The sequence below is a fragment of the Peromyscus eremicus genome, chromosome 4, assembly GCF_949786415.1.
Source record: "Peromyscus eremicus chromosome 4, PerEre_H2_v1, whole genome shotgun sequence".
Taxonomy (NCBI): domain Eukaryota; kingdom Metazoa; phylum Chordata; class Mammalia; order Rodentia; family Cricetidae; genus Peromyscus; species Peromyscus eremicus.
The window spans coordinates 94,464,267-94,488,500 of record NC_081419.1 but is presented as its reverse complement, the minus strand read 5'-3'; the positions used below and the strand labels follow the sequence as shown (position 1 = coordinate 94,488,500).

General features: G+C 44.2%; 1 protein-coding gene and 1 long non-coding RNA gene across 2 annotated transcripts in view; one reads left to right on the top strand and one right to left on the bottom strand.

The window, feature by feature from the left end:
- The window catches only part of Stard9 (StAR related lipid transfer domain containing 9), a 95,162-nt gene that overhangs the window by 22,421 nt on the left and 48,507 nt on the right, over positions 1–24,234 (bottom strand). Inside the window, exons 10-21 of the mRNA XM_059261225.1 lie at positions 23,207–23,274; positions 21,394–21,491; positions 20,830–21,039; positions 20,540–20,637; positions 18,715–18,792; positions 18,045–18,116; positions 10,472–10,651; positions 5,930–5,981; positions 5,477–5,614; positions 4,835–4,920; positions 4,647–4,750; positions 123–313 (exon numbers count right to left, since the gene is read on the bottom strand). Coding sequence (XP_059117208.1) covers positions 123–313; positions 4,647–4,750; positions 4,835–4,920; positions 5,477–5,614; positions 5,930–5,981; positions 10,472–10,651; positions 18,045–18,116; positions 18,715–18,792; positions 20,540–20,637; positions 20,830–21,039; positions 21,394–21,491; positions 23,207–23,274 — 1,375 coding nt within the window. The remainder of the gene's footprint in view (positions 1–122; positions 314–4,646; positions 4,751–4,834; positions 4,921–5,476; positions 5,615–5,929; positions 5,982–10,471; positions 10,652–18,044; positions 18,117–18,714; positions 18,793–20,539; positions 20,638–20,829; positions 21,040–21,393; positions 21,492–23,206; positions 23,275–24,234) is intronic.
- LOC131909541 (uncharacterized) lies at positions 46–6,048 on the top strand. The gene is made up of 2 exons (XR_009378873.1): positions 46–365; positions 4,318–6,048. It is a non-coding gene; the product is annotated as an uncharacterized LOC131909541 (long non-coding RNA).

The following is a 24,234-nucleotide window of genomic DNA, read 5'->3' as shown; positions in this document are numbered from 1 at the left end:
GAGAGAACACCCAGTACAAAAGGTTCCATCCTACCCCAGAGACAACAGAGGCCAGAACACAGAAGGTGGGCAGCGCGGAACTGAAGGCGGGCGATGTGGGCACCTCAGACAAAGGCACCTACTGGCTCTTAGCTGCTGGCTGCTCTGTGTCTGGTCCAACTCTGGCTCCTTCTGAACTCTACTCTGTCCTTCTATGGCTTGCTGCCTCAGACCCTCCACGTAGCACTGCTGTTGCTCGGTCTGGGCTCTGTGGGATATTTCGCCACTTCTTGATGTCTGCTGGTCCTTGTCACACTCCTCTTCTAGCACCTTCCTGTGACAAAAGGTCCAGGGTTACCCAAGCAAACCGAACTCAGGACAAACAGGTGGGAGACTTAAGTCCCTCTGAGAGTACTCCTGAATTCAACAGGGTAGAAAGGGCTTCAGACAGCTAACAAGATGGAACAAATAGGTGTGTTGTCACAGGCAGCTTATGAAGTCATAGCACAGAGAATAGTCATCAGGACTACCATATTCCTAGAACTGCGGGCTTAGCAGAAACCTAGATTCGCTTTCATGAGGAAATCATGAGAGTAAAACAGATGGTTTTGTTGTTGACTTTTTTGTTTTGTTTTGTTTTTGAGACAGGGTCTATCTATGTAGCCCTGGCTGTCTGGGAACCCACTATATAGAACAGGCTGGCCTTGAACTCACAGAACTCCACCTGCCTCTCCCTCCTGAGTACGGGGATTAAAGGCAAGTGCCACCACCATCTGGCTCCTAAGGAAATCATAAAACAAATGTTAAGGTGTAGGGTAAAAGGGCCAGTCAAAGAAACATACTTTGGCCCTGAAACCAAAGCCAGTGACAGACACACCCTGGCCCTGAAACTAGAGCCAAAAGGTTAAATAGGGCCAGTGAAAGAAACATACTTTAGCCCTGAAACCAGAGCCAAAGAAACACGCTCTGCCCCCGACCAACTCAGCACGGAAACCAACTAATCCCTGTGCAGGAAAATCAACCAATCCTGAGCGCAAAATCCAGCCAACCCAAGCTTGTCCAAGCTCAGGGAACTCCTACCCTGAAAAATCTTCACCCTGGACAAACTCTGCCCCTAAGGGATCCTATATAAGCCCTATGCCTGTTCAATTTGCTGCTTCCTTTTTCCACTCTGGCAGAGGCAGCCACCCTCCTAGATTCCTCCCTCCCAATAAATCTCTCTTTTCTTTTTTTAAAAATTTATTTATTTATTATATATACAGTGTTCTGCCTGCATGTATGCCTGCAAGCCAGAAGAGGGCACCAGATCTCATTACAGATGGTTGTGAGCCACCATGTGGTTGCTGGGAATTGAACTCAAGACCTCTGGAAGAGCAGCCAGTGCTCTTAACCTCTGAGCCATCTCTCCAGCCCTCAATAAATCTCTTGAATGAGGTTTGGGTGAGACCTTCTTTCCCTGGAATCTAGCTGAGCAGAGAAGTAACATCTTTTGCGGGAGCAGAACTGTAACACCTTTGCTGGGGAAACCCTCCCCTGCCGGAGCAGAGTTGTTACACTCTGGGGAACCTGGGCAGAGCTGTAACACCTTTGCTGGGGAGACCCTCCCCATGCCGGAGCAGAGTTGTTACATTGGGGAAACCATTCCCTGGAGCAGGGCTGTTAGTGGCGCTTTTCTTTTTCTGACTTTGTGGTACTCCTTGGCTCCCAACTGAGAGGATCCCTTTCCATGTGAGCTGAAATGCTTATAAAAGGTACAAAAAGCTGAGTGTGGTGGCACATGCCTTTAACTCTAATATTCTAGTGGCAGAGGCAGGAGGATTATGAGTTTGAGGTTAGTTTTCCTGTCTCAAAAATAAATGAGTAAAATAAAAGATAAAAAATAATGCTTAGCTAAATTAAGCAGCTCTGTCTAGACTGGGGAGATGGCTCAGTGGATAAAGCATTTGTCATGTGAATATGAGGACCAGGGTTTGGATCCCAAGAGTAGCTACCTGGAATCCCTGCCTCAATAAGTAGAGTGGAGCCACTGAGAAACACCGATGTCAACTTTAGTCCTACATATACCAAACATGTGTACATGCATATATATACATACAGAAGAGCTCTGGCCTTTAAACATGAAAGAATTAAGGGTTTCTACTAAAATTCCTCCAGGAAATACAGAAAAAATTTCAGAAACATTGAGAAGAAATACTGTTAACCCAAAACATTTTGTACATACATTTACCTATGTGGTGCTTGTATTACCACTTCAAACTTGAGCCACAGTAATGGCTGAATTATAAATATAAACCTATCAGGGAGGCCTTGATATGCCCAGCTAAAACCCATAGAACACCAGATCCAAGAGGCAGAGTGGGGATCCACATATTCTGATTCCCCTGGGGTTGGTTACTCAGTTTCCTTCACTGGGTGTTTCCCGGCTCTCAGATTTACAACTTGCGTTTTCATAGGGGAGCTCTCATTCCTTCTAGGGAAGCAGCAGCTGCCCAGCTCTGCTGGGGTTGCAAGGGAGACTGTCCAGGATGACACAGTGTATTTACCCAAGCTGCCACACAGCCTCAGCTGGAAAGGATGCCTCTGTTGAGCACATTTTTCAAGTTCCCTGGTAGGTGAAAAAGAAAATAACTACGCTACATGCTTGGATGCGGTACCAAAATCAAGTTCGGGGCAGCCAAGGACCTATATCCAACGACCTATATCTATCTTAGATAGCTCCAACATCCCCTAGGTACTGCCTGGTCATCACCTACTTGCCAGGACTGCTCTACCCTCTACTCTCTCTGGCACTCTACCTCTGCTACCTCAGGGCCTCACAGTCTGCAGCAGTGAGAGCTTCTTCTGGGTTCTAGACATTTAAAGGTAAGCCCCCCACTCCCCAACTCCAAATGAGAAGTGCAAAGAACACAGGCCACAGTTGGTCCAGATCACTACTACAAGAAGAAAATGGCCAATGTCCTCTATCTTAGAAGAAGCTCTGGCCCTCTGAAATGCTCCTCCAGAGAGAGACAAGGGACAGCAGCCTAAGACGAGGGCAGCCCTGGAGCCAAGCTCCGGTAGAGCAGAAGGAAATCCAGACTGGATCATGTATTTTCCCCTGTCAGTTCCACTCTCTGGCCCCTTTGCCCAGTCACTAGCTTGAGCACCATACCACCTGACCAAGGGCTGGCACCAGAGGCTGACTGCAGTAGATGGATAGGCCCAGCCAGCCTATAGGCCCCTCACTGGTACTGAATGGTAGGGGCAGTCCATAGGAGAGGCCTTGATTCTGAAGCCCTTCACTGTCCTCCGGACAAAAGAGTACCTTCTTAGTGTTGATGAAAGGTCATGTCAGTGCTCATGAAGCTGAGGATCCTAAAGATATTTAAAAGGTAGGAGGAGACTACCGAGTACTCTAGGGAGGACCGTGAGCTGCCTAAGACAAGAGGACAAGGAGGAAAGGAAAGTAGCTTTCCCTAGAGCCTCACACTGGGGCCACAGGCATGGGGGTATTATGCCCATTCAATTCCTTCAGTACTTATCACAGGATCCCTGGGGAGGGGATAGCAACACTCTTACTTTAGAGGTAGGAAGCAGGCTCAGAGAGTAAGTGACTTGCCTGAGATCACACAGCTTTTATATGGTAGGTCAGATGTGACTCTGTTTACCCTATTCTGATACACCTTTTCTCTATCCACAGCTCTGTAAGTGGCAGTGTTATTCCCAATATACCGCACTCTGAGAAAACCAGGTCTTCGATCTGTCTTTCTAACAGAAACCTTACCCAAAACAAAGTCTCCTTCATAGCTTCCCTACAAAACAGAATGTCCTCTCCGAGAAAACAAGAACGTCAGCCTTAGTCCCGAATTCCTGGCCTGGATACCCGCGTCAGCTTTTCCAACTTGCCCTTCACTGCCCGGGACCCTAGACCTTGTCCCTAGGACCCCACTCCCTTAAATTCAACCTGTGAGCAGCTCTGTGAGGGTGCATTGCTGCTGACCCCTTCCCTTGTTAGTGTCAGACCCAAGACTCTCCATCTGCCATCAAATGCTCCTGTTCAAGAAAGAGAGCCAAGGACCACAAGAACCTGCCGTGAAGCCTGTGCTGGAGGCACTTGGTGGTCTTGCTAGTGATCGCAGAGGTACCGAGTCCCCTGCTGAACTTTCCTACAGTTAGATATTAAGGCACAGGTCAGTCTTGCTGAAAGGAACCAGAGAGCTTCCAGGGGCAAACCGCAGGTACCCAAGCTGAGAACAGGATTCTGTATAGAAAGGATAATGAAGGATAACAGAGTTTATCACAGAGCAGGTGAAGCAGGAGCAAGGGCAGAATCTCAAGATGTTTTTACTGTTCTCATAGGTCCTGTTCCCTCAGGTGCATAGCTCTGCATTGTTGGTTATAAGAGAAACCATAAAGAAGAGATTCGTTTTTCAGAATCAGAGGAAGCTAACAGATATATATGGTATGAGCTCACACATCAGGATTTAAAGAGAACTGTGGGGAAGTGAGGTTTAGAAGCAGTACCAGAGATGTCTGCTAACACTTCCCAGTTAAGTCTTGTCAGAGAAGAGAGATGAAATACCAAGCAGGAAGCAAATGAGGGCCATGGCTACCTCCCTGCCAGCTGCCAACTATGGACTGAGAAGCAAACCCAGGAGACTCCACTGGTACAAGCAGCAGATTCTCACCTTTCCTTCCAAAGCACAGGACAGAGACCCAGTCTTGAGGCGGTGACATCTCCATCCAAGTCCAGCCATTCCAAAGAGCCACTGCTGCCGACGGCCTCTCCGACCTGGGATGAGGAAAAAGCAGTGAGCCCAATGGGGCGGTGTGGAAGCTTCCCTAACAGCCACTCAGAAGTCGCAGCCATGCTTACCTTAGGCCTGTGGTGCCGCAGCAAAGCAGCCTCGGCTGGGTGGTTAAATCGGAACTTCTGTGCCTTCCCCAGTGTTAGGACAGCTCCTTTGACACAGATAAATGAGTTCAGTCCATGACTGTGCTCCGAGTACATACTGGGAGATAAACTAATGCCTACAACAAGTTGATAATTTTGCTAAGTTGATATGCATTAATTATACATCTCTCAATTATACTCAAATAAGCAGCAAGACAAGTTCCAGGGCACGTAGTCAGAGAAACTTCAGGAAGAGGCAGACTGAGTTCAGCTTCAGAGGATGGGATCTGAAGAGATTAGTACTAGAGGCATACGGACACCAAGTCTTTACAGCACACTACCAAGAACTTCAGAAAAACAGGTTTCATCCAATCCTGCCCTATGCTCCCATTATCACAGATGAAGAAACTGAGGTTCAGATCAACAAGTACAAATTTCCAAGTCATTCTCTACTCTTGGGTCCTAGAAGGGGAAGGATCATATTAGGAAATCTTCAGGTCTCTGGGTGTAGAGGCTGAGTAACACATGACTGAAGCTTGCTTCATTGAGCTCTTTGGACCCATCAGATTGAAGCTGTCCATCATTCATCCAGATAAACACAGGGAGGGAGGTAGACAGTCCTACCTTGTGTCAGACGGCAGGAAGCAGTGACCTCTCGGCCGTTCACTGTACAGCGTGCCCCTTGGGTAGGCCGCAGAGTGACCACTCCACGAGTGCTAATGATGGTGCAGTGGTCCTTCTCAATCCACTGGCCCTCAAGGACTAAGGAGGCGGGGAGGAGACAACCAGAGTGGGAACCATTCAAGAGAATGCTTCTTCCAGTTGGGACAAGATCCAACCCACAGTTGGAATATTCCCATCACAACAAGAAAGGAACACCCACCACCTGAAACCGCCCAGAACTCAAAGTCTCCCCCTGAATAAGCCTCCTCCTTCCAACTTCCAGACCCAAAAGCTGGCAGCAGAAAGAGAAGCAGACCCTTAACGCTTCAGACACTCCTTTTCTCTCCAAGACCATCAGCTTCCTTTAGTAAATCTTTCAGGCACCAATAGCTGCCTGTGTGTCAGACTACCTACCAATGTCCTGTTCCTGGTCTGAATCAATCCTCCCTATTTTTGTTGTCCCCTCCTGTGGGGAGGAAAGAAATAAGACATTTCAATAAGAATAAAAAGAGACATAGCCCTGCCGCAAAGCACAGTCCACATTTGTGTGTAATCAGTGCCTTCCTGTGCCAGCTCAGCATTTTTAGAACCATTTCCCAGCTCCAGTCTGGCTGTCCTGGCCTGCCGTCCACTCACTCTGCAGTCCAGGAGGACAGGGGCAAACAGTAACACTGGCAGTGATACACAGCACTGACTGTTTGCCAAGCCCAACAAGTGCTGACAAACTCTGAAGTCAGGGACTAGATAGAGCTGCAGGTCCGAAATTCTCCAGTGAAAGGAAGGGGGCAGACATAGACTTCATTCTCAAAGCAGCTAAGGTGAGTGTGGCCTGTGTTTGATCCAGGAGACTCCGAGACCTTTTATAAACATTTATGGACTGTTACCTTCTTGCTCTGCAGAGGAAGCATGACAGACGCCAAATTCTATGAAGGGTAAAGCACAAATAGGGGGGAGGAACTGGAAGAGAGGAGAAGAGAGCACAGGCAACAGGTGTTAACACAAGCAAACCACTGAATTAGTAGAGACTTGGGCCTTTGGGCCCCTGGATTACGACAAACCCACTACAGACCATATACTACTCTATTAGGAGGCAAAGATACACTAACTTGAAGGCCTATCTTCACCATTTCTTAAGTAACATTTGCTATGTCCCAGGTATTATGCTGAACGTTTTGCAGACATCTTTTTGTTTGTTAGTTTTGGTTTTGTTTTTTGGTTTTGTTTTTTTCTTCTGAAACAGGGTTTCTCTGTGTAGCCCTGGCTGTCCTGGAATTCACTCTGTAGACCAGGCTGGCCTCAAACTCACAGAGAGCCACCTGCCTCTATCCCGAGTGCTGGAATTAAAGATGTGTGCCACCACTGACCAGCTTACTGTATACTTATAGGCCAGAAATCTGAAGCTCATAGGGAGTAAATTGTCTACAACACCTGTAGATGTAACCAACCGTCTTTTTAAGTAAGAAACACAGAACCAATGCAAAGAAGAAAGCCAAGAGGTCAGAGCTAAGAGCTAAAACTTTACCCTTCCTCCTGCAGTGGTCCTACCTCTCCGAACCAGAGCTACTTTCTGTGTTAAAGTCTTTATATAGACTTTCTGTTCTGCCTTCTCATTGGTTGTAAACCCAACCACATGACCGCCTCCTCACGGCCTGTCTGTAAAGGCCTCCAGGTTTTCTATGATTGGTATTGAGATTAAAGGCATGTGTATCCAATACTGGCTATATCCCTGAACACACAGAGACTATATCTGGAAACAATCAAAACCCCGGAAGGGGCCGGGCGTTGGTGGTGCACGCCTTTAATCCCAGCACTGAGAGACAGAGGTGGGCGGATCTCTGTAAGTTCGAGGCTAGCCTGGTCTACAAAGTGAGTTCCAGGAAAGGCACAAAGCTACACAGAGAAACCCTGTCTCGAAAAAACCAAAAAAAAAAAAAAAAAAAAAAACCTTGGCAGGGTTGTAGGATCCAATCAAGGAAATCCTTCTCTGAGATGAGAAGCCCCACCCTGTGGTGGTTTGGATGAGAATGGTCCTCACATTATTATGTCATGAATGCTGGGTCCCCAGTTAGTGGAACTGTTAGGGAAGGATTAAAAAGTATGGCCTTGTCAGAGGAGGTGTGTACTGGGTTTTGAGGTTTCAAAAGCCCACACCAGGCCCAGTCTTTCTCTCTCTCAGCTTTGCAACCTTTAGATCAGATGTGAGCTCTCAGCTACTACCCCAGTGCCCTGCCTGCCTGCCTGCCTGCCGCCATGCTGGTTGTGGATTAACCCTTTGAAACTGTAAGGAAGCCCCCAATTAAATGCCTTCTTTTTATAAGTTGCCTTCGTGATGGTGTCTCTTCAGAGCAATGGAATAGTAACGAAAACACACTCTAAATCTAGGCCACAACCTCTGGTGTCAGCACAAAGAAAGGGACATGGAAAGAAGCTTTGGCTTTTTGCTAGATTGTCCTCACTCTTGCTGGCAAGTTCATCTGCTCTGCTGCTAAGGCACTCCTTCACTGCTACAATCTACTTCTTCAGGATTCCAACGGAGACTTAAGACCAGATGAGTCTTTGTGACTGAACAGCTACTGGATTCTTGGCTTTTCTGTTGGGAGACTGTCACTGTAGGACTAGCTGGGCCACTACCTGTAAGCCACTCTAATAAATGCCCCCTCCACACACCCCTTTTTATCAGTTCTATTTCTCTAAAGAACCCTGACTAATACAAATAGGTTTATAACTCTTCATATTAGTTCAGGGACTCTTGATGTTGGAGTACATTCCTCCTAAAAGGATAAGGGCCACAGAATATCACGAAACTATGACAAAAAGGTGACGAGCTCTCAGATAACAAGCACTTAGGGGCCCCTGTGTTTGCTGTTCTGCCTCTTTCTACAGGCAGTTAGTGACACAGAGGTAATTAGAAGACATTACAAGGTGTCAGCCATCTCTGCTCTATCCACTCTTCCTGTTCCACCAAGGAGCTTGCCAAGGTGGCCCAAGAGAAAACGGTTCCTAGTGTATTACCAAAAGACTAGTTTCAGGTCTATGACCAAGTGAGCAACTAAATAAAAATGCAAAGAATCTTGGGCCACTACTATTATATACTTATTTAAGCCACAAACAAAACAAACCATAAAAATAATATGAGGATGAGGCTGGAGAGATGGCTCATTGATTAGGAGCACTGGCTGCTGTTTTTCCAGAGGACCTGGGTTCAATTCTCAGCACCCACGTGGTGGCTCATGACTGTCTGTGACTCCTGTACCAGGTGATCCAATGTTCCCACATTGGCCTCTGTGAGCACCAGGCATACACATGATACACAGACATACATACAGGAAAAATATCCATAAAATAGAAAACACAAAACAAGAACAAAAAAGAATATGGGTCCACAAAGTGCAGAATTGACAGAGCTAGAAATGAACTAAAATGCCGCTTCACTGGTCCACTGATGCACCAAGAAGCAGGGAGACTCTGAGTTCACTGACCAAATGAGAATTAACAGCCCTAGATTCAGAGGGAGTCACCACTGCCTCCAGGCCTAAGGTTCTAATGTAACCATGGCTCTTAACCCTCTGCTGCCACCCCACGCTTTCCCACCTAACATCTTACTTCTTCTCCTCATTCCAGATTCCATCTGTGATTCAGAAAAGTTCCACCCAAATGGTGACATTTTAACAGATCTGGTCTCCCCTGATCCCTGATCTCTCCCTATAGTTCTGAATGATGGAAAGATCTAAATAGTTTCTGGTACTTAGATATGTTAAGGTAAAAGTAGGCAAGCACTTCTGCCTGAAGCATTTCACTGAGACAATACAATGTATGCAAAATGCAAAGCATACCAGAAAAATAGGTTATTTGAGCTTTCCACTTGAGATGCTCAAAGGGCTTGTCCCAAGAACACGGAGGAGCTTGGCTAACATCTCTTCTAAGGTCCCACAGATGAGGAGCCTGGTTTCTCCAGAGATGGCAGCAGCAGCACATAGCCTCTACTTTTATTTGTTCTTTTAAAATGTCTTCTGTAGACATTTATAAGAACAAAATCGGATCTTCAGTGAGCACAGGGACGATGGCCATATGAAATGTGTTCTGCCATCCACAGGCCTGTCTTCAAACAGAAAATCATTTCTGAAGGGGACAGGCAGGTTGTCAACTCTTCAACTACTCATTTAGAAACGATGGCCAGGGCTCTTATTTGGAGAGCCTAGACTTTTATTTGACTTTTCCTAGATGAATGTTTACCATCATCCCTTACCATCAGTTCCTTAGACCCTCCCCCTTACGTTCAGCTTCCTCTATCTTTCTCCCTCTTCTTCTCTAGGAAGTTCTGTGATGGAGATGGGGGAGGGTGGAGGGGAGGCATTTATTCTTGTTGCTACACAGGTTGAATGAAAGAAAGAGTGAGAAGAAAGCTTTCTAGTCTCTTGAATTCACCCATGTGTTAGCAGCCTGTATTTGTAGTCTAGAAGTTCCGACAGTATCTTCTTCAGAAACAAACTGGCCTCAAACTCCTGAGCTCCAAGGAGCCTCCTGCGTCACCTGCCTGAGCAGCGGGGACTGCAGGCATGCGGCACTCTTCTCAGCTTTCTGATTGTGTTTTTGAGGTTAGGACTGTGCTCTCCTGACTACAGTCCTGTGCTTCGGGAAGTCAGAAAAGCAATGTAAGAGGTTCCATCCTCACCTTAACATGGAGAAACTAAGGCCCAGAAACAAGAAGCGAGTTACAGAAAAGCATCAGTAGCAGTTGAAAACAAATAATCATTCTGATTTCCAGCTTCCTACAGCCATTTACACAAAACCCAAACAAACTCCACCTTGTGCTGGATCAGATTCCTGAGCACAAAGCCCAAGGCAGCTCTGAGGCTTTGGCCTGAATCCCTAAGAACATGGCTGCGACCTCAGTTTCCCTTCCTTCACTTCTGGGGCCAGCACTCGGGAAGGGAGGAGATGTACCAGCTTCCTCACCTTGAGGTGATAAAGCACAACACCTGTGCTGAGCACATCATCTTCCAAAGCCATCAGGTGTGGCAGGCTGGAGTCGATGACCACCCCAGCCCTCCTCCTGTGGATGTCCACACGGTAATGCTCCATGAGTGACTGCCAGTCATTCCACTTCTGAGTCCAGTCTTGAGTCAGCTGGTCTATCTGGAGAGGAACAAGAGATGACAGACTCCCTGTGTGGGGACAGACTGATGTTGACTCTCAGCTGCTGTCCCAGTATTTTACTGCCTCATAACCCTGCTGTTACTATTCAGAACCTCAGAGAGACCCCGTACCTTCTCATCTGTGAGTGCTTCATGGGTTTTAAGTTTCAATAAGCAAGTATTACTTTCATAAGCAGAAGATCCTTCAATAAATGCTTAAATTTTTCTCCAATGAGCATACACTGTTCTTTTAACTAGAAAAAAATGGATGTGTCATGTTTGGATATGAAATGCCTCACAGGCTCCTGTGTTAAATAAAGACTTGGTCCTAAGCTGGTGGCATTGTTTGGGAGGTGATGGAACTTAGTAGGTGGGGCCTAACTGGAGGAAGTAGGTCACAGGAAGTATGCCTTGGAAAGATGTACCATATCCCTGGCTCCTTTCTGCCTCCCTTCTCATGTCCTAACTGCCATGAAGTAATTATCTTTGTTCCATTAGGTTCCCTTCCCCGGAATGATCTGCCTTACCATAGGCCTGCCAATGGGCCAGCAACTAGGGATCATGGAAACCTACAATCTGTGAAAACTTAAAGCCTGTCTGTGATTGTAAGTGTGTACTTCTTCCACCTCCATTTTCAGTCACGTGTTCTGGTGTGTGTGTGTGTGTGTGTGTGTGTGTGTGTGTGTGTGAGAGAGAGAGAGAGAGAGAGAGAGAGAGAGAGAGAGAGAGAGAGAGAGAGAGAGAGAGCACATGCAGAGAGGTCACTGGGTAATGCCGTTCTACCTGGGTTTTTACATGGGTTCTGTGGACCTGAACTCAGGTCCACGGTTGTATAGCAAGCGTTCTTACCCACTGAGTAACCTCCTCAGCCCCAAAATAACCTTTCCCCCTCTCTCAGGTGGCTCTAACTCACAGCAACAGAAACCTAACACAAAATGTTATATTTTTCAATTAATTGATGCCGCTTAGACATCTACACTTACAATTACCCTTTCTGCATCTTTTTTTCTTTTTGTTTTCTTTTATTTTTTGAGACAGGGTTTCTCTTTGTAGCACTGGCTGTCCTGGAACTCAGAGATCGGCCTGCCTCTGCCTCCTGAGTGCTGGGATTAAAGGTGCGTGCCACTACCCAGCGCTGCAATTATTTTTATGTGCTCTGTTTTTTAGGATTCCTCTTGTGACCTAACATTTCTTCCCATACATGCAGCACCTTGAGTTACATCAAGTCTGCGCCTGGTTCAAAGGTAAGCAAAGCACTGCGAGGAATCCTCCCAGACTCTATGGAACGTGTCTGAAGACATGTGAGAATAAAAGAGCAGCGCTGGGCGGTGGTGGCGCATGCCTTTAATCCCAGCACTCAGGAGGCAGAGCCAGGCGGATCTCTGTGAGTTGAAGGCCCCCCTGGGCTACCAAGTGAGTTCCAGGAAAGGCGCAAAGCTACACAGAGAAACCCTGTCTCAAAAAACCAAAAAAATTAAAAATAAAATAAAATAAAAGAGCAGCAATCAATGACAAAATACTGAATGGTTACTAAATGCCAGGAACACAGGGTTTCTTTCTTTCTTGACATTGAAAAGCTTTGCTGAGCTTCTCTCCAAAAATTGTGTTGATGCACACAAATGCCTATTTATGGGGTGCCGTGCGTGTGCGTGTGTGCGTGTTTTCTCATTCCATGCAGAATCAGTTAATATCTGTTGGTGGTGAGAACAAGTCCTTTCCTCTAGTTTATGACGTCTCCAAGCTCATCTGGGTTACTTGCTTCTTTTCCTTTTCACATAATACAATGTTTCTGCCTATATTCCATCTCATTTACCCTTTCCTGTCCCTCTCCCACTCTTGTGGGTCCCCTCAGAGTTTTAAAAGTAAATACATCAAAGCTTAGAGGCCTTAGGTTAAGGACTGAGGGACATGAGGGAACTGTGTTAAATTCAAGGTCTTTGTTCCCTTTTGGTAGAAACTGCAATGTATGCAGAAGACTTATCCTGGGAATAGAACTGAGAACACTCGGAAAAATAACTGAATTTAGGAAAGCAATTTTCTCATAAAGGAAATACTTAGGAAAATATGCAAAATTTAGATACAAATATTTAAAATACTCTAGCAAAATTAAATATTATTAGTTGTGTTTTTAAGACCAATGAAACTATAAGGGGCTGGTTTGGACTAGGCTTCTGGCATTGGCATGTGGCCAGTTACATGGGCTGGCACACTCTCAAGAAGCCTCTGATGAGCATAACTCCCCTCCACACCCCAATTCTGGGCAGCCCCAACCTCTCACATCCACACTTTCTAGGTCATATAGCAGCAGAGACATATTCAAGTCCAGCTCGGCTGGCCTAGGAAATGTGAAAGCGCTAATGAGCTTGGAATCATTTTTACCCTTTACTGCATCTCTTATTATAAATATAAACAGAGACACTGTCTTCTGAGCCAGACATATCACTAGGCAAAAACATGATGAACTTCTAGATGTGTCTGTAGTCTTCAAGTTGAGTTAGGGAACAAAATGTTCTTATGGCCAGAATGTTTTAATAGTACCTAAAGATGATACAACAGAATGTTTTGAGCTATTTATATACTATGTGAGATGTATTGCTATGATTGGTGTGACAAAAAGCTGAATGGCTAATAGCTAGGCAGGAGAGTATAGGCAGGACTTCTAGACAGAGAGAGAACTCTGGGAAAAAGAAAGGCAGAGTCAACAGCAAGACATGGTGGAAGCCCGATGGACAATACAAAGATGAGTCTCATGGAAGAACATAAATTAAAAATTTAATTTTTTAAAAATGGACTATTTAAGTTATAAGAGCTAGTTAGGAACAAGCCTAAGCTAAGGCAGAGCTTTTATAACATAATGAGTCTCTATGTTGTTATTTGGGACTGGTGGCAGAATGAAAGTCCGCCCTCATATGGTGCCCAATGCAAGGCCTTGAATATCCAAACACAGGGCCTGAGGAAGCTAAGGAAAGTTCTTCTGGACAAGGAGCCAGACGGGCCAGTGCTCGGCATACAGAGGCATGGCTACCGACTGCTGCCTGCGAGCTTGAGCCAGCCGCCAGCACGGAGCCATGCAGTGGATGGGCCAGCCTTTTAAGGCTTGGCTCACATGGTCAGAGAAGGCTTCAGGCACACAGTAAAGCAAGGTCCAGACAGAAAAAAAAAACTCTAAAATGGTACAGCATGCTTAAAAACATGCTTAGATGCTAAAGAAAGAAAAATGGATATAGATAGTCATAAAAAAGTTTTAAAATAATAGAGAGTAAAGTAATATAAAAAAAATAAAATAAGCTATGTAAGGATGAAAAATCCATAGGGCACCTGGATCCTGTATGTTACTTTGCTGACTTTGAACTTTTTGAATGCTGATGAGCAAATGGCAGCTGCTGAGAGAGACATTGGATTGTCGAAGGGACTACTGAATTAAACCAGCCTAGATACTTAAGGGGTGTCTTGGCTTCATAATGGAAGTCAGGCAATGTGTTGTACTGGGGGAGAGGTTGTGCTTTTGTTTCCACAGGAAATGAAAAGCCATGGATTCCTTTAAAGTTAACAGAGATCAGATTTGACCAGGGGAGACCTCCTGAGGATCTTGGCTGCAGACGTGAGGGAGGAAGTCAGGAAAGACAACAGGACAGGTGATGTGTATGCCGATCCCTCTGCATGGGAATAGCTCTAAGATTGGATGGAACATGATAAATCTTGTTGGTTAGAGTCCTCATGACTTACTATATTACAATTTGGATATGCAGTCCAAACAGACTTATAAAGTTGATAGATGCCTTTTTAGCTACTTAAAATTAGAACAACAAAAAATCATCTTTAGCTGACTTGTACACACAGCATATTCCAAACTTGTTAATGCAGATATATATGTTGCCTTTAAAAGTTTGTGTGTTTTCCAGAAAAAAAAAAAGGACCAGACACAATAAAGACAAGTAGCCCAGATGATCCAGCTTCTCAGAATGCCTCTGTTGCAGTTTCCTCAAAATTCTACATCCAGAACAACTTCAAAGCTGCTAGCTGAGATAGTCCAGCCTCACAGACTACTCCAGCCAAGACTTCAGATAAGCTCTACACTTTCTCATCCCACAGAGACTAAACAAAAAATACAGCTAGATCTTAACCATTATCTTAACCATTATCCCAATTTTCTCAGGGTCCCCTAGAAATGCCATCACCCCCAGACAACAGGAAGCAGTCTAGAAAACATGACACCCACATTCCCAAGATGTAGAGTAAGTGGTTTTTGGTCATTCAATAGGTTATGGATATTTGTCATTGTTTAGGGGGAGTGGGTAGCAAGTTATTATTGGTCATGGTCAGGTAGGAAAGTAAACAAAGGAGGTTAGATTTAGGGACCTTTTTCTAAAAAGATAAAAAAGTGGGGATATAGAAATGATAGGATAAAAGAGTAGATTATTAAATCTACTTTTAAACTAAAACAGCAACTACTAGTCTCAAATATTAACATTTATGTGGATTTTTGCATATTAATACAAATTTAAGGTTATTTTCATAATACTGTATATATGTTTCTACTCTTGTTTAAGATATTTTTGTATGTGGATACAAATTTAAGGTCATTTTTGCTATACTGTATTTATGTTTCTATTCTTGTTTAAGGTATTATACCTATGCAGCTCATTTAAAAATCTAATGTAAAGTTCTAGTCCTTAGCCTATTATTACAAACTGTTTAGAATAATTAAATAATGTAGGTTAGTAGTTAGTCATCTATAACAATGAAACTTGTAGTCATATAGGTATGTTTTCAAGGTCAAACAGATATATTTTATATATATGTGTGTGTATATATACGTATATGTATATATGTGTATATATGTGTGTGTATATATATATATATATATATATATTAGATAGGTAGTCTTCAAACACTTCAGAGACCTACAAAATATGGCATTTAAGATGTTTTAATAATATAAGGCTTTTCATGACAGTGAAACACGTCAGTTCCTGGCAGCACCAATTTATTTAAAAAAAGATAATGGGCATCAAAGAATTTCCATATGGAGTTTGCTTTCCATGTGGCAAAGCTAGCCATCTGGGCAAGAAACTGACCTTGCCTCAACTGCTGACAGTATGCTGTACAAATTGGACAAGCAGGACATAAAAGAAGGAGACTGTCGAACTTTGCCAAGACAAGGTAGGACAGTCCTTCAAAATTTCCTGCTTCACAAAAAAAAAAAAAAAAAATCTGTCAGACATTCTAGACCTGTAGGCCGAAAATAGAATGCCCCAGCATTACAGAGGAACCTTAGGTGACTATTCAGGCAGCTAGATGTCTGTCGTTTCTGTAGTTTTGAAAGTTGTTTGCTCTACATTTCCTGTTTACTCAGGTAATATTATATCCTTCTTGGATCTTTGATGGGGTTGAAGACTAGACAGTTATACCACTTTTTTGGTTATCAAATTTTTAAAAATGGCATAAAGTTTATAAGGTTGAAACACTTTATTTTTTTTATTTTTTTTAAAGATTTATTTATTTACTATGTATACAGTGTTCTGCCTGCATGTATCCTTGCAGGCAAAGAGGGCACCAGATCTCATTACAGATGGTTGTGAGCTACCATGTGGGTGCTGGGAATTGAACTCAGGACCTCTGGAAGAACAGCCAGTGTTCTTAACCTCTGAGCCATCTCTCCAGCCCGAAACACTTTAAAAACCTAAGTTGTTTATCTAAAAAAATGTTTTTAGGTCTAAAAAGATATTTTTAGGATGGTAATACAAGTTATAATAGAAAGTGGTTTAAGTATAAAACTTTAGATTCATCAAGATAGGACAGATAAGGGCTGGAGAGATGGCTCAGAGGTTAAGAGCACCGACTGTTCTTCCAGAGGTCCTGAGTTCAATTCCCAGCACCCATATGGTGGCTCACAACCATCTGTAATGAGATCTGGTGCCCTCTTCTGTGTACACAATAAATAAATAAATCTTTAAAAAAAAAAAAGATAGGATAGATAAGAGAGTAATTTCTTTGAATATGCAAAATACAAATAGACTGGACATTGTGAATGTAATTCTTGCCTGATAATTGTTCTTATTGTATGTAGTTTTACTGTTAGAGTTAAAACCTTTCCTTTTTATTTAGACAAAAAGAGGGAAGTGTTGTGGGGATATGTGTACATTGTGTGAAGATGTATTGCTGCGACTAGCGTAATAAAAAGCTGAATGGTCAATAGCTAGGCAGGAGAGTGTAGGCAGGACTTCCAGGCAGAAAGAGAACTCTGAGAAGAAGAACGGTAGAGAGAGTGACGAGCCAGACGTGGGGGAAGCAGAGTGGGCAGTACAGAGATGAGGTAACAATCCTTGTAGAAGAACACAGATCAAAAAATATGGGTTAATTTAAGTTGTAAGAACAAGTTAGGAACAAGCCTAAGCTAAGGCCAAGTTTTTATAATTAAAGTATGTCTCTGTTGTTATTTGGGGCTGATGGCAGAAAAGAAAGTCTGACCACAACAGAATGTGGGGATATGAGAGATTTTTTTTTTTTTTTTAGAGCTGATGACCGAACCCAGGGCTTGCTCTACCACTGAGCTAAATCCCCAACCCTGATATGAGAGATTTGATAATAGGATCTAAATCCACGACCAACAAAACCCCACAAAAAAACAAAGGCCTGCATTTTTCCTTTTAGATGTCTGCGGGAATCATAATAATTCTGCTTCTCCAAGTGTCTTGTCTCCACCCTCCCTCAGTGGGTCTTTCTGACTTTTTGGTTGTTACCAATGTGATTCAGGAGGTTAACCCACTTACACCACACTCATCCCTTCTGACCTGGCTTTCATCTTCTGTTCACCACTCTCCATGATGAACACTGTCTTCCCTGCGGCACATGCTTCTACACTGTTGCTGTCCCACGCCACTGCCCCAGTTCTATGGCTTTGCTTAGGCTGTTTCTCCCTCTCTAACAACTCTATCAATCCTTCAAAGTCTGGTTCAAAGCCAGTTCTCTGCCTTCCAGCAGATGATAGTTGCTCCAAAAATTACAGGCTATAATGATTTCTTTCTTATCAGACATGAAGCACACCAACCTCTGTGTATCCAAGTGATCTGTGGCTACCTGAGGCAGGGACTCCTGTATCTCTTGAAGCTTCACAGTGAGTGCTCAATCAGTGAATACATGCTAGTTACCTGACTAGAAAATTTACTAGATTTACTGACTAGAAAATAAATACAAAGGAAGCCATTAACCATCAACTACTAAGGCAAACGCCTTCCCTACTCAAGGCTCAATGGAAAGAAAAATGATTTCTGAACTAGACAGGTCCTCTCTGCCCCACCAAGGGCAGTACACCTAGTTGAAGAATAACAGATGGAGAGATCCAACCTTCTAGGATACTGGCAAGTTCAACTGGGTCCACGCAACACACCTACCTTCAAATCATTCTGGAGGATTAGCTCCTTCAGGCTTTCATCCATTTCATCATTTAATGAGCTGAAGTTCCTCTGCACAGAGAGGGGAGGGGGAAATGAGTTCTGATGTTTTCCTGGTTAATAAGTTCCATCATTACACTTCAGAAGGGTAGAGTATATATTAAAGACTTCACCACCAAAATCAGAAATATGTCAGGAGCATTTGGTATTTGGGCTCATATGAGTACAAAGGAGGAGAACTGAAATAAAGTTTTCTTTAGGACCCAATTCCCCATATCTTTCTCCACAGAGAATAAGGGCCAATAAGGCAAATGTTCTCTAGACAAGAGATGATACAAGGGGAGGGCATCCAGCTCGTCTGAAGCTACACAGAAAAGTCAGGGAAATCCTTCTGCCTTTGCTCCATCACTGTCAACTGAAAGGGGCACAGGGCCATCCAGGTGGCTCAGCAGATAAAGCACTTGCTCTGCAAGCCCAATAACCTGAGTAATATCCCAGAGGTGGCAGGAAAGAACCAACTCCAAAAAGTTGTCCTCTGACCTCTACATGCATGTATGCACAAACACACTAATAATATAAAACTTGAAAGCAGGAGTATGGCAAGCCCCAAGTGTTCAAGGGACAAGACCATCCATCCTTGGAATACGGAAGAGTACTGGCTGCCACATACCAGTTCAAAGCTCAGCAGCATGGCTTTCAGCCTATCAATCTCCTCCCTGAGTTCTCGGATGAGCTTCACATTCGCATCCTGAAACACAGAGAACTCCGTCACCACTGGCTCGTATCAGGTCCCAAACTGCTATGAAGTGCTAGTTTGGAGAAGTATTATTCTTTGGGAATGACTTCTCAAAGTATAATCCCAGGACCTACAGTATCAGCTTCATCCAAGAACTTGTGACAAATGCAAATTCTGGACCCACCCCAGAAAGCAATTATTTTTTTGTTTGTTTTTATGTTTTTGTTTTTGTTTTTGTTTTTTTCGAGACAGGGTCCCTCTGTGTAGCTTTGGAGCCTGTCCTGGAACTCACTCTGTAGACCAGGCTAGCCTTGAACTCACAGAGATCCTCCTGCCTCTGCCTCCCAGTGCTGGGATTAAAGGTGTGCACCACCACCGCCTGGCCAGAAAGCAATTCTTGAGGGCTGGGGCTCAACAATGTTAAACTATTCAGGTGATACTTTTGCATATGAACTTTGAAAATTATCACCTTAGAGCAGGCCAGAGAAGCTCACAAATGCTAATCCTCCTATATGATGACTAAACCTGATACATGCCTAATCACACTGCCTTCGAAAACTGTCCCTAGGTGGGCTAGGGATGTCTGTTCACCAGCTGTGGCCCCTGCTCTGAAACTTTTCACTGAATCTCCAAGAGGTAAGAAACATTTGCAATGTTCTTATCATTACTCAACTTTCAAAACCACAAATTCTTCATACTTCCAGTTTAATTCAAAAGAGAAGTCAATTGCAATTTATATAATAAAACTCGGACACAATTATCAGTATCCATTAAAAATAAAATCATCAAACAGAAGCTTCCAAAAGACCTTTCTTAGAGTGGCAATCATACACTAGGGATCTTGAGAGGAATGGCCTTAAAGAAACACCTGAAGGAAATTACTCATAAAATTATTTGCTGAGAACAGTAGAGAGATCAGAGAAATGCCGAGACTCCATTGGGAGAAAGGAGAATCATTTGCAGAAGGCAAGTCTGGATGACAACTGTGGTCATTAGTGCTTTGTCAACTTGACACAAGCTAGTCGTCTGGGAAACTGGAACCTCAACCGAGAAAATGCCTCTATCAGACTGGCCTACAGGCAAGCCTGCGGGATATTTTCTTGGTTAATGATTGATGGGGAGAGTCCAGCTGAATGTAGACAGTGCCACTTCTAGATAGGCGGTCCTAGGCCATATAAAAAATCAAGGTGAGTGAGCCATGGAGGGCAAGCCAGCAAGCAGAGTTGCTCTCGGTTCCTTCCTCAGCTCCCCGAGATGATGGACTGTAATCTGTATGATGTGGTAACCCTTTTGTGGGGTTTTGAATAAGATACTTGGCCCCCTCACTCCCATTGGTGGCTGTTTGGGAAGGATGAGGAGGTATGGCTTTGCTAGAGAAAATATGTCACTGTGAGTGGGGTTTGAGATTTCAACGCCATTTCTAACTAGCTCTCTCTGCCTCTTGCATGAGGTTGAGATGTAAGCGCTCAGCTGCTGCTCCAGACACTTGCCATCTGCTACATCGACTCCACCATCATGGACTCGAACCCTCTGGGACCATAAGGCCCAAATAAACTTTGTCTTCTATAAATTGCCTAGGCTATAGTATTTTACCACAGCAACAAAAAGTGACAAATATACCTTTCTCCCCAAGCTGCTTTTCTTCAACATTTTATCACAACAGAGAAGCTAACTATGACAAAAATAACGAGAAAGAAACAGAAAACAATAAGGAGAACTTCAAACTATGTTAGACCAGGACTTCCAATGAGGGCCTTACCTCATTCACCTGTGGCTTGTTGATGATGTTTTTGGCACTGGATGCATATCTCAGGGTACTCATGGTCTCACTGTAGCTGGTATGTGCAGGGGACACAGCTGAGGCAGAAGGATAAAGCTGAGAAACACACTGGGCCCTTCCATCCCAGCTCTTACTCACTTGTCTTGCTGCTAATGCCCTTACTTACTGTATGAGACACACTCTCGAGAGACTGAGGAACGTTAGTGGTCAGTGTATTTTCTAGGCACAATACTACCTCCAAACAGAAGCAGACCCCACATCCCACTTACTGGCAACCATGATGGTTCTGGAATTGCCTCCAAGGCTCTCCTTCAGCAGCCACGTCAGCACCGAGTCCCGGTATGGGATGTAAGACTGCCTCCTTACAGGTCCCCCTCCACTGCTGGTCCCAGATGTAGTGCTAGGAACCCCACTGTCACCCCCACTGCTGGCTGCACTACTGAGGCTCTGGCAGCTGCTGAACACTTGGGAGTTCTGGGCTTAATAGATACAAAAACAGAAGTAGAATACAGAGGGAATTATGAAGCAAATACACTAAAACAAAACGATTGCAGAACATAGAGTATCTTACTCCTTTCCTGCATATGATAGGGGGCTTTAAGTTTGAGTTTACATCAGACTTTGGACTTGGGATACGAGCTGTTTTAACATGATTCTATAATGACAGTCACTTGTATTCTAAACGACCAGGTTTCCATGCTCAAACCAAAAAGTAACCTTATCGAAATATAGTCTTGTAAGCATCTACCCTACTGTGACAAAATGAAACTGGTGTGAGTTATTCCAAAGTCTCCCTCCCCACTCCAATTACTCCGAGTCCAGCAGCAAAATACCTAAAGCGGAGATGACAATTCCCAGAGTCACGAGGGACTTGTTGATATTGGCACCTTCAGTAATCCGGTCCTTGCAGTAACTGGGATCTGCTCTCTCACTAAAACAGACCAATAAAAGTAAACACTAAAGCAAACAGGACACTACTCTCAGTGTTTTTGGCCCCTCATGTTGTAACAGACCACAGAATCAGTTTCCCTTATGTTACTCTTCCCTGTGTCATTCTCCTCAACTCTTTCTTCTTTCTGGATACAAACCGAAGCAGAGCCAGCATCCCACTTCCTGGTAACCATGATGATCTGGAGTTGCCTCCGAGGCTCCCCTGAGTCCCGGTATGGGATAGAAGACTGTAAGACTGCCTCCACACAGCCCGCCCGTGTAAATCTTGCTAGTGACTTTTTTTGGTGAGGGGACTGCCAGAGCACTTTAGGCCAAGCAATTGTGTCTACAGTATCGATGGTAGCAGTCACTCATAGGCAAAGACTTGCTTTAAATTCACATTTTGATGGTTTACTGATCTGTGACACTGTCAATTGCCTCAAAATTCTACCCCTCTTTTCTGTTTCATTTTTGTTTTGTTTTGTTTTAAACGGGGTCTCATTATGTAACACGTTGAACTGTCCTGGAACTCACAGAGACCAGCCTGTGTCTGCCTCTTGGGTGCTGGGATTAAAGACGTGTAACCATCATGCCCACCTCAAAACCCCTTTTCGGAGTAATGGAAAGTAATAGAAATTCACAAGTTTGACTATTTGACTATGCTATGCTTTCAGACAGGATTTAGCTTTCCTGACCCCTCACCCCACTGCCGAGCTGGAACTGAACCCAGTGCTTAGTGCAATCAGGCAAGCACTCTACCACTGAGAGCGCTCAGTGCCCACCACCCCTTCACGCCTAGTTCCTAACAGTTCTGTTCACTACTGGTTTGGTTTTTTTCTTATGACGTTATCCTCAAATTTTTCTTCTTTCTGGATACATATTTAGCTATAACGTGAATACAGTATGAATAAGTAAGAATATTTACTTCTAATAACTCAAAGTACAGTATCTTTTAAAAACTTGAAGTAGTATATACAGCTACATAAAACTGATATTAAGTCAATGGAAAAGGTACACTAACTCAGTTTACTTCACAGGACAGTTGTTTTTAATCCTGGCTGCACACTGAGATCAAAGCAGCACCAGCCTGTTCCTCACCCACATAATCAACTCATTATTCTGATCTGAGATGTGGACTTCAGGAGGTGTTTTTTGTTTTTCAAAAAGACAGGGTTTCTCTGTACAGCCTTGGCTGTCCTGGAACTCACTCTGTAGATCAGGCTAGCCTTGAACTCAGAGATCCACCTGCCTCTACCTTCCAAGTGCTGGGATTACAGGCCTGTGCCACCACCACCTGGAGTGCTTGGGGAGTTTTAAAATGTCCCAACAGGCAGTTGAGACTAAGAACCTGGGACGTATCTGGGCAATGGTGGCCTACACCTTTAATCCCAGCACTCAGGGAGGCTAAGCCAGGCAGATCTCTGTGAGTTCAAGGCCAGCCTGGTCTACAGAGCGAGATCCAAGAGAGGCACCAAAACTACACAGAAAAACCTGTCTCGAAAAAACCAAAAGAACCTGGGATGCGAAGGAATTTCCCAGTTCCTGACTCTTTGTAACCTTCAAGCTAGCATCAAGAATTCCTTCATTTGTAATCTCAGGATTAAAACATTCAGACAAGGCAAAACCCAGGATCACACCTATCCCATGTAAAGTGGGTAAGAAGCAGGCCACTGTCAAGAAAGCAATAATTTTCCTTGGCTTTGAAATCCCAATTACCTGCCTGCTAGGTCCACAAGGTTGATCTTGCTGGCAGTCTCTGAGGGAAGGTTGTTCTGTAGGACTGCCTAAAGACAAAACCATTTAAAGCTGTTATGCAGAACGATTTGCATTCCCTCTTGGATACTGTCCTAACCAAGGTGACACGTTCTAAATCAGATGAGCACTCACTATCTGATCAGCATCACGTCACTAAAATCACCAGCACAACCTACAGTGAGCAGGGGAAATCTCTAGAGCCCCCTGTGCAGTTTTTAGGGACACTAGGAGTATTAGTACAACTTATCAAGCAAGCCAGTCGGGGGGCTCTGGCTTTTACCAGCAGAGCCACAGAAGGTATGATAGCCCTTGCTCCGGTCTGTTATTGTGCCCAGTCACAGCATGTTGGCTTTCTAGGGCAAGAACTTTACATGTTCCATTCAGGACCACTTATCCACCACCAACAAAACTATTTCTCTTCCCCGCCCCTCCCCAGCCTCACCCTCCCAGATGCTGGGATTAAAGTCAAGCACCACCATGCAGTTTATTTTCTTGAAACAGGGTTTCATGTACCCCATGCTGGCCTTGAATCTCTGACCCTATTGCTTGTACCTCCCAAGTGCTGAGATTACAAGTATGCACTACTATATTTCATTGTTTTTGTTTTTCTGTTTTAAATTTTTAGATACAGGACCTCATGTAGGCCACGTTGCCCTGGAACTTACTATAGTCCAGGCTGACCTTCAATTCCTGCTTGCACCTCCCAAATGCTTCCACGTTTTGATTCAGTAGGACTTGTAGTCTCTGCTGATGGACCTACGCATCATCAGGGACATGCATTACCAGTTCAGGATACATCAGCGTTCACTATGCACAGGGCTACTTGTGCTTCCTCTATACATATATGCAGGCCTGTCAAATCAGGATTGTGGAGGTGGCTTTGATCCAATTAGTCTTTTTGTTTTGTTTGTTTGTTTGTTTGTTTGTTTGTTTGTTTTGGGACAGGCTTTCTCTGTGTAGCCCTGGCCAACCTGGAACTCAATCTGTAG